General features: G+C 39.7%; 2 protein-coding genes and 1 long non-coding RNA gene across 3 annotated transcripts in view; 1 reads left to right on the top strand and 2 right to left on the bottom strand.

The window, feature by feature from the left end:
- LOC104770668 (uncharacterized protein At5g23160-like) overlaps positions 1 to 591 on the top strand; it is a 1,441-nt gene extending 850 nt beyond the window's left edge. The window contains exon 2 of the mRNA XM_010495127.1: positions 23 to 591. Coding sequence (XP_010493429.1) covers positions 23 to 487 — 465 coding nt within the window. The 3' untranslated portion in view covers positions 488 to 591. The remainder of the gene's footprint in view (positions 1 to 22) is intronic.
- Positions 1,096 to 2,982, bottom strand: LOC104770667. The gene is made up of 2 exons (XR_764612.2): positions 1,529 to 2,982; positions 1,096 to 1,389 (listed from the first exon to the last, which is right to left on the bottom strand). It is a non-coding gene; the product is annotated as an uncharacterized LOC104770667 (long non-coding RNA).
- LOC104772484 (ENHANCER OF AG-4 protein 2-like) lies at positions 3,508 to 9,094 on the bottom strand (the record flags this gene model as incomplete). The annotated part of the gene is made up of 10 exons (XM_019241865.1): positions 3,508 to 3,913; positions 4,009 to 4,098; positions 4,273 to 4,759; positions 4,871 to 5,585; positions 5,758 to 5,945; positions 6,025 to 6,137; positions 6,288 to 6,396; positions 6,573 to 7,083; positions 7,169 to 8,851; positions 9,000 to 9,094. Coding segments are annotated over 10 exons (4,062 nt in total), but the record flags the coding sequence as incomplete, so codon positions are not given.

Here is a 9,488-nt window from a genome sequence, read left to right as displayed (position 1 = left end):
TTTTTTTTTTTTTTTTTTTCAGATAGACACGAACGAACAAAGAGACATAAACCCGGATCCGTTGAGTGACTCCGGTTACCACATGAGTCATGAACAAGTCTGTGGTGGGAAACTCGACCCGATTAAAGCCGTTGGGCCGGGGTTGAAGCCGAGAGTATTAAGGGAGAAGTCGTCAAGGGTCAGGAAAGAGTCACGGGTGGGTAACTTCGACCCGGTAATTGGGATATCAATCATAATGCTAACGTTACTGATAATGTTGATGTGGGGACGTGTGTGCGCGATTCTTTGTACATCCGTTTGGTGTTATTTTCTCCCTCGCTTTAAAGAAGCTGCGACTGCGGTTGCTGTGGCCAAACTCAAACGCAGTGGTGGCGATAAAACTGAAAGCAGATTGTTTCCAGGTGACTTGGATTTGAGTTCTGAGGCTTACAAGAAAAAGGTCGTTTTGGAAGGATTTCTTGTTCGGCAACACCGTGTTACGCTGTAACGACGGTTTCAAGTTTTGGAATGTTTTTTTTTACTTCTCTATTTTTATACGTGAAGTGTCTTGTTTATATGTTTGTTCGTATCACACGATTGTTGATATTCGTTCATGCGTGCACACACAGATACAGGAAATTTTGACCTTGTCTTGTGAATCGTTACCAACATTTTAACACTTCCGTTATTTCCAAACTCAAACTGTGTAACAAAATTGCATCATAGCCTTTGGGGTTTCAATTACCTTACCAATTTATCGTGCCTTGCATAACTAATTGTAAAATGCTCAGTTATGTAGTTTAGATTTTAGTACGATTATAGATAATCCACATTTTTTAATTAGCAGAATTTGGGGCTAAACGAAGTACATATTTTGCTTCAAACCTTTCATAACAGCCAAGCTTACAATCAGTAATATACTTCGGTTTGAAGTGTTAGGCTGAAAGCTTTATGATTACCTTTGTTGGCCAGGACTTTAAACAGCTTTTCTTTGTTCAAATCTAGTTGCCAAAATGAAATCCAAGACCATTATACTAGACACAGAGAGAAAAAGTAACACATTTTTTTAAATAAAACTTCGAACAACTTGGTTTAATTTTTAAATTACACATGTTAGGTCTCTTCTGTTGTCAACTATATTGATCTTTCTTTAATAGTAAAACAACATTTCTGCCATTAAAATTAGATATATCAACATTTACAAAAGCTATCGATTTGGCCTTAAGTTATAAACTCTACCCCAAAAGAGACTTCATTGATAAGCTTAAGACCTTGTCAGTGATGACAAAAACTAACCTCCAAACTTGAGAAACTGAATCGTTAAGTGAAGATCTCAATCGTCTAAAGCCTAGTTCGGTTTCAGAAGACCTGCAACTCTTGGCACCCGAACAAATTTCCGAATTTCAAAACCTGAAAAACGACCATGTAACAAATCAGGATTTCTTGTAGCCATTCCATGTGAGACAAACTCTCCATGATATGTTCTCATTACTATATTTGTTAGTTAACTTTACAGTAGTAGGCTCAGAACAGGAGAAAATTTTCTTACTCATTCTTTTGCAAAAGCCAATCAGGACTGCCTTGTGTGTAACCCATCTCTTTTAATTTGCACATGGTTGCTAGCATGGCGTTTGCCAGCGATTCAGGTGGTTCAGCTCTGCACCAAAGGCCTGTTGCAAGACGCAAGTCACTTGAAACCTTTAAGAATGACATTTATCTCGCAATTGAAGTCCACAAACACAAGTATATGAAAACCTATCCCCAAAAGCATTTGATAACATAAAAGAAATAACAGGTGACTTAATGAGGACCAAGAAGCTAACCATTCATAGCAGTTAGATATAGTCAAATAAACCTACACTCCAAAAGGGACAAGTACATTCAACCATTGGCTGATGAAATTATGTAATTTCTCTGATGGATGGTCTTACAAACAATAATACTCGTTATTTCCTCAAGAAAATTGACTGTGTCAAGTACCAACATCCAATACAGAATCCCTCCCAATTACTGATACATCTTTGTCCACATCAAACTTTTATGTTCTAAATTATACCTATTGCTGTTCATCGTGAAACATCTAATGAAAACAAGTCTCTGATTCTCAATCTAACTATATAGTCTCCACACTGAACGTACTTAACAACAGAAAAAGCAAGCAGGAAGGGCCGAGAGACCTTATACTTCGAGCGAAACAAGCACTATATCATAAAACTCAGACCATAACTGGAGAAAGTACAGTGTTTCCATTCGTCGAATAATTAGAAATACATAGATATATACAAAGACAAATATAACAAAAGAAAGGAGAGTTGGCATAAATGGAATGCTAGAGGAGAGGCTACATTATCTAGTTGTTTCAAAGACGTGCCAAATATCAAACTGTGACAATAAGCGATTAAAATCCAGAATATTTACCAAAGAACAAGCAAGAAGCATCTAGCACCACAAATTCTTATTTGAAAGAAAGGCCACCCCCCACTTTGAAAACATATGTATGATGAAAACCTCCTTAAAAAAAAGACTATAAAGGCTATTGCGGGCAGCCTATCAGCACATATATTCATTCACATGTACAACCCCCAGACCATTCAAACAGGAAGATTCATGCCAACAAAACAAGACAGGCGAGTGTGTCAGCAGACAACACATCCTTCGAACAAGTTAAGAAGGTGGTTGTTTTGAAACCACTGAATTAAGATTAGCTGCTTGTCTCAAGCCAAGCCATGGATACCATAAGCTCACATTTAGGTCATTCACATCAATTCCTAAGTTTCCACCATCATTTGGAACTACGTAAAGGTCAAGAGAACGGCTCTTTCTTTTTTTATTTTCTATCATTTCAAATATGTATTTGCAAAATCTAAAAAACAAAATGGCTCTTCTGCGAAATCAAATGGAGCAAACACTTCATCAAGTGCTCGCAATAATATGAAGTCAAACCTCGTTATGTCACATGGTTTGAGCAGAGAGCAAATTTTTTTCAGACAAACAAATAGAAAGCATTACCTCACAAGTCTTCGATACTTCTTCAGAATGCACCAGATAGCAACTGTAAAATGGACTAACTGGACTCACAATTGTATAGAAATGCATGCTTCTTGTTCCTGCTAAAAATACAAGGCAGCGAGACATGGCTTATCTCCATAAGAGAGAGACATGAGATGAAAAAAAATTACGAAATTGAGAAAGTAGTTATAGCGATGTCTACAATAGGACCTGCCATGTATATAGTAGACCTAAGTTACTCATTCAAACAACAAGATACGAGTAAGCAGTAGGCCTCTAATCTAGAAGCTAACAAGGGAGCAAACTCAGGCTCACACTGAATATTCTTGCCACCTAAGTCTGTTTAACTAGTCAAATACACTCTTAACAGTGTATTCATTAATATGATTTCTCAGAGACCGGCAACGATTACAGAGCTCAGAAAATGAAACAAAAGAACCATTTTTGACTATAAAGTTTAAATTTCATTAAACCAGGAAAAGCTTTTGAGCACAATGTGATAGGCATAATTACAGGATCTGCGAAACGGAAGCACTAACCAATTAAAAAAACAAGAACCTATACTGTGAAGATTATGATCCACAGATACATTTGACAGGAAAAAATACAATATACAGAATCCTGGCAAAAGTCTGCAGTAGTTTTTGATGCCTCTGGAAGTGGTCATCTCCGAAAAATTCCTCCACGGAAGAGAAAGTAGTATAACTGTAACTGTTTGATGACAACACTGATAAAAGACTTGACTTAAGTATTTAGAAAATCAAACCTAGAGGATTAACCTTGTTAATGAGACACTAGCAGCTTCGTTTCCATTGATACAAACAGGAGCAGGCCAACAAATTTCTACCTTCACTTCAAGCTGGCCTCCAACAATTCGCGGTAGGCATGTCTGGCCGAGATGGTAGCATCTGGGAAGCAGCATGACCTTAAATGGGTAATTAAAATGTTAAGACAAGTAAAAAGGTTTCTGACGGTGTCTTGAGAGTTTACAAATAGATGCTTTGACTGAGATAGTCTCACCTGGCATTGCAGGGGCAGCTTGTAAGTTACTAGTAGCAGAAGGCTGATAGCTCCCTGAAGGTGGACGTTCTGGAGCTGGCCGGAAGAAACCTAAGGAATTGCAAGCAAGACCATCAATTGCAAGGAATTAAGTCATTACACAAACAGACATACTGGAAAACAATAATCATTAATCAACATATGTATCACAGTTATCACAAGCAATCATGTAAGTTATAAAACTCAATAGCTAAAGGATTAATAAGGATTCAAGCATCTACATACTATCTGTAACTCTAGGAAGGCCTGGATGTGAATTTCTTCCATGTCTCCAGGCACCACTCTGACTTTCTGCATGATGTCCACTTGAAGGAATCCGCCATGGTTCCTCATTTCTGTATCGCCGTCCATCATCATGTTGAGGTGGGAAAGAGTATGGATGAGTGTAGGAATGCTGGGATTGTGATTGAACATGGCTTGGATACGAAAAATGACTGGACGGTGCTGAAGGCAGCCTAACTATAGGTCTTTGGGACAGAGATTTGCTCGGCTGAAACCGTTGGTTCTGTGAAGAAACTTCAGGATTAAAAAGTACATCGCTGCTCCCAAATTCTAGTTGTCTGGAGGAAGTAAATGATGAAGGTTCCCTGGAACTGCACACTCCTGCTGGTGAAAAACTAGATGATTGCTGCACAAAAAATTCGGTTTGTCCAGCCCCCTCAACATGACTTCTACGTGAAGAACTTCCTGGCCCTTGGACAATTTGATCACCCTGCACATGATGCCCAGGAGTTGAGAAATAAGTGATAAATGATGCATATATATATTAAGGAACTTACAGCGAAAATGAGTAACATCAAACAGAATAAATCAAAGAACTTACAGTGAAAATGCTACAGCGGTCTTGCTGCACAGATCCTGGGTATGTGTGATGTGATAATGGATATGCTGGGGGAGGAAATCCAGGTTGAAGTAGTAACTGGTGATGGCTACCTAAGGATGGTTGAGTTGTTAGTGATAGTGGTAAAGCTATAGATTGTGAAGGCAGTGGTGGTAGAGGTGGAGGCGGCAGTGAAGGTGGAGGCGGCGGTGAAGGTGGAGGTGAAAGGGGCGGCGGTGGTGGAGGTGGACACTGCACTGCGGGAGGCAGTGGTGGCAGTAATGGAGGTGGAGATGAAGGCGGAAGAGGCGGTGATGGAGGTGGGGGAGAAGGTGGTAAAGGAGGGAGAGACGGAGGTGATTCATGAGGTAGCGGAGGAGATCCCTCTGGAAGGGAAGGGACCTCGGTAGATTTTTGTGCAACTGGTTCCATAACATCCTGTGACTGTTCTTTTGTCTCATTCTCACAGAACGTGGAAGGTGCTACATCTTTCTGCTGACCAGATACATCTTCCATTTCAAGTTCACGATCTACATCCTCCAAAACTCGATGGGATTTATCACTCAAAGTATCATGTACTTCCAAATCATCTAAAGCATTGAAACGTTCCACATCAGATGTGCTTTTTATTTTTTCTGCTGTTGGAAGATCGTCATCTTCTTCATCATCTTCAAAATTATGAGAAGAAAAAAACCCAGGCAGATGAAACGTTGCATTGCTGCAGAAAAAAATGGCACATAAGTTCATAACCACTCTACTGAATAGCACCAAACGCATCTCTAACATCTCTAACATCTCAAACAACTTTTTATAGTTATTTTGTCATCAGTTAATCAGTATGTAAAAAATCCGGAAAATAAACTACTAAGCAAGACAGTCGTTTAGCATACCTGCCATACTCATCGACAAGCATCCCTTCCATTTCCCTGAGAGGATCATCTACAGCACGCTCAGATCTAGAAGGACGTCGCAGGGAAAACCCAACTGTTGCATCATCACCAGAAGCTCTAATATCATCAATATAACGTCGCAGAAGAGATTCGGGGAAAACTTTCCTTTCAAGCCACAACTTCAGAACCTGAAAAAGCAAAGAGGTCACTGACTCCAACCTAAAAAGATGTAAGGATAACCTAGAAACAAGCAAATAGTAAAAGTACCTTCAGACATTTACGACGATTATCACTAGCACCAGTCCCTGGAGGAGCAGCGGCACGTAAAAGACGTGGCAAAGCAGCTTGCACAGTAGGAACGTAAGAAGCACCAGCAACACCTAGAAAAAGAATTCACAAGCATCAGAATAATTTAGGTGTTCTATTTGAAAGCTGTTTAAAACAATAAAGAACAAAATCTAAATACCATAAGCATTTCAGGGATGCAATAATTTGATAACAGGTATTGCATCCTCAAACGGAACCCTCACCTTTTTGGCTGTGTGAATGCTGGGTGATAGAGTCAACGAGAAAGAACAAGTCAACTTTACGATGGAAGTGAGATTCACTTTCCAACTTTCGTATGAGAAGTTCCACCACCTAGATAAAAACACAAACAAAATTTCCCAGTTAAAGCAACTATTCTATGAACAATGTTACACACCATATGCTATAAATAATTTTGTGAAAGCAATTGATTTTATGTGTGCAGCCTGACATTAAGTTTGTTGTCAGCCTTAAGAAAAAATTTAATGAAAACCAACCAAACATCTTACCTCACTAGCAAGCCCATATTTGGCACAATCAATAGCTAGCCGAGTTGCACGTCCAATACTTTCCCTAGTTCTTGATAAGGTCTCTATCATGCCTTCAAAAGCATCCCGAGATACAGCAGCCTCAGTGCCACCACTAAGTGAACCTCCAACTGACCTATGTCCTGAACTAAGTCTTCTCTCGTCATTATCATCAGTCTCAATCTGATTTATTGATGACGACTTCTGCCCATGATTTGATGGAGAAGAATCTTGTTGATGTCCTTCAACAACTAATGGCATTGCGATGGCAGCAGATGCTGAAGCATTCTGAACCAATGGGCTATGGCTCCTCATCTGTGTATCACTGATGCTTAAGAAACTAGGGTTCAAATTCCCAAACATTGAATTATGTGAATGTGCTAGTTTTCTTTTCGCCTGTGCAGCTGCAATTAAATCCTTCATAGATGCAGCAGAATCTGGGGTCTTTGCACTGGTAAATGGAGCACTCCACTTTTCTCGACTGACGTCAAGGCTGCAAAAAAAAATAATTAAAAAATTAAAAAATTATAAGCAAGCCGGCATTAACACAAAAAGATGACAGATAGAATGTGACATACTTGCCACCAGACAAGTTCTCAGACGTGTCTCTTGAAACACCAGCGTCATTCACACGAAATGCAGCTTTTGAAACCACTGTTGGCCTCTCTCCAACTGAAGCTGACTTGTGTCTCAGATTTGCTGGCTGAGCCTGAGAAGAGCTTACTTTATCAGAACCCCTAACTGCCTCCTTACAAGATTCACTTTGAGGCTTCTTTGCCATCACAGAAGCAGAAACCTTCACAGATGACTTTGCAACTTTTTGTTGTCCTGCAACGTGCTTGTTGGTTAAAACCAGCTGAGGGGACATCTTCGGAGAACGCTTGACATCCTTCGGCTGCAACTCATTGATGGGTTTTACCATGGGTAAGCTGTTAGTAGAATTCTCCGCATAACCTGGTAATACACGTGGTGCATCCTCACAATGTTTACGCAGAGGAAATTTTCTTAGTTCAGTACTCTCTGTAGATCCAGCAGATATCTTAGCTTTAGTAGAAGTGCCATGACCCACGCTAGCACTTTTATGACCATCAGTCAAGACTAATACTGTTTTCGGAACAATGGCTGGTCTTCCATGTAATGGGGTTTTTGGATCTTCATCATCGTCTTCGTCATAGATACAAACAGCCCTCCGCTTTTTCAGCGACTGTGGAGCTGGAACCTTAACATTACTAACAGGGGAGGAATGGTCTTTCTGTTCCAGATGACCTTTCCCAGATTTATCACGAGACCCAGAAAAAGAAGGAGAGGTAGCATTCTCCATTGTTTGTCTCCGGCGCTTTGTATATGCAACTACTTCTTTATCAAATTGTAAATTTCCACCGCTGGCACTTAATCCTAAAACAATTTCACGCTTAATATCTGATACTATCCCAGTAAAATCAGATTCATCATCAATTGCACACTTTTCTTTATCATTCGCACTTTCAAATCGCGGCTTTTTAGCAGCTCGTGAGCTTCCATCTACTCTAGGTGCAGGCTTTCCTAGTTCAGTTTCAAGCTTTCTTTTCTTTCCGGGAACCCCACCCTTGAAGCCAGGTGAATTTTCATGCTTGCCAGCAGACACTTTGGAGCTAGATTTCTCTGTCAACAGACCTTTGGACTTTTTGGAATCGGAGTTACCACTGGCAGCTCGACCACCAGGTACATGTGAGTTTTTGCTTTTGACTCTGTGAACTGTATCTTCATCTTTTACATCAGAGCCACCTGCTACCTTCTTAATACTCTTACCGTTGGCCAGCTTCTTTTGGCCATTACCAAAATGTTCAATGCAGGCATTAGCGTCAGTTCCTTTATCAAAATCTTCTTTCTTTATTTTAGGGTCATCTGAACCATGCTCCAGTGACTCGCTACCAGAGGATGTGGTTGTGATCTCAGCCTTTGTGTCTTCAACATTATTCTTATCTACTTTGGGGAAGCAAGGATCCACCCTAGAATCAAAGTTATCAGTTCCATCAGACTCAGTGACTGTATGATCTGTTCCATCCACTATCTCAGCTTTTGTCAAACTAGGCTCAGCAGCATCCAGAGAATCCTCATTGCCCAAATCAGTTGACTTGTGATTCTGCAACTTTTCAAATGCAGTGCAGATATCCTTTACTGCTTGTGCAAAGTACTTGACTGTTTTACCTTGACATCTAGCTAATAGCTTGCTCTTTGCCTCACTAGTAAAAGCTTGGATATCAGGTGGCGCAACAAAAGCTCTGCAGTAAAGGAATATAACTTGGTCAATGATCAACTCCAAAGAATTACTAAAGTTAATATACCTTTCTGGATGATAAGGTACCAGAATTTAAGAATACTATGTCTCAGCTAACTGAAAATAAGTATACATATACGAGAGTAGCTTACATTTCCTCTGTTCCAAAGAACTGAACAAAGTGCTTCTTTGGGTCTGGCGCACGATTCCAATCTTCAGGCCGGCTCACCTGAAACACAAAACCAGATCACTTCACAAGAGAGATTAACTAAACTAGATTACGATGCTCACTATTTATCGAGATGAATAAACATATGTTTTTTCATAATTCAACAGTGGAATCTGATCGTGTAACTAGAGAGATGATTTAACTGACTTTAAATCGGGTGCAATCTCAAGAAACTATTATTCAGGTAAAATCTTAAATCAGCCTAATAATGTATGTAAGGCTCTCAACAAAAGAAAGAGAACACTAAAGCTCATCAACAAACGGAATTTCAACTATACATCACACCGACTACGAGGCAAAATAAACAGACAACCCAAAAAAAAGTTCCATAAAGTGAATGTGTCCCATCATCAGATACTGAAATTCCTAACAATTAAAAACAGAAGACCCAACAAAAAAAAAAAAAAAAAAA

Source organism: Camelina sativa, chromosome 20, assembly GCF_000633955.1.
Source record: "Camelina sativa cultivar DH55 chromosome 20, Cs, whole genome shotgun sequence".
NCBI classification, from domain to species: domain Eukaryota; kingdom Viridiplantae; phylum Streptophyta; class Magnoliopsida; order Brassicales; family Brassicaceae; genus Camelina; species Camelina sativa.
The sequence above is the reverse complement of the archived record's forward strand: the minus strand, read 5'-3'. Positions and strand labels throughout refer to the sequence as shown.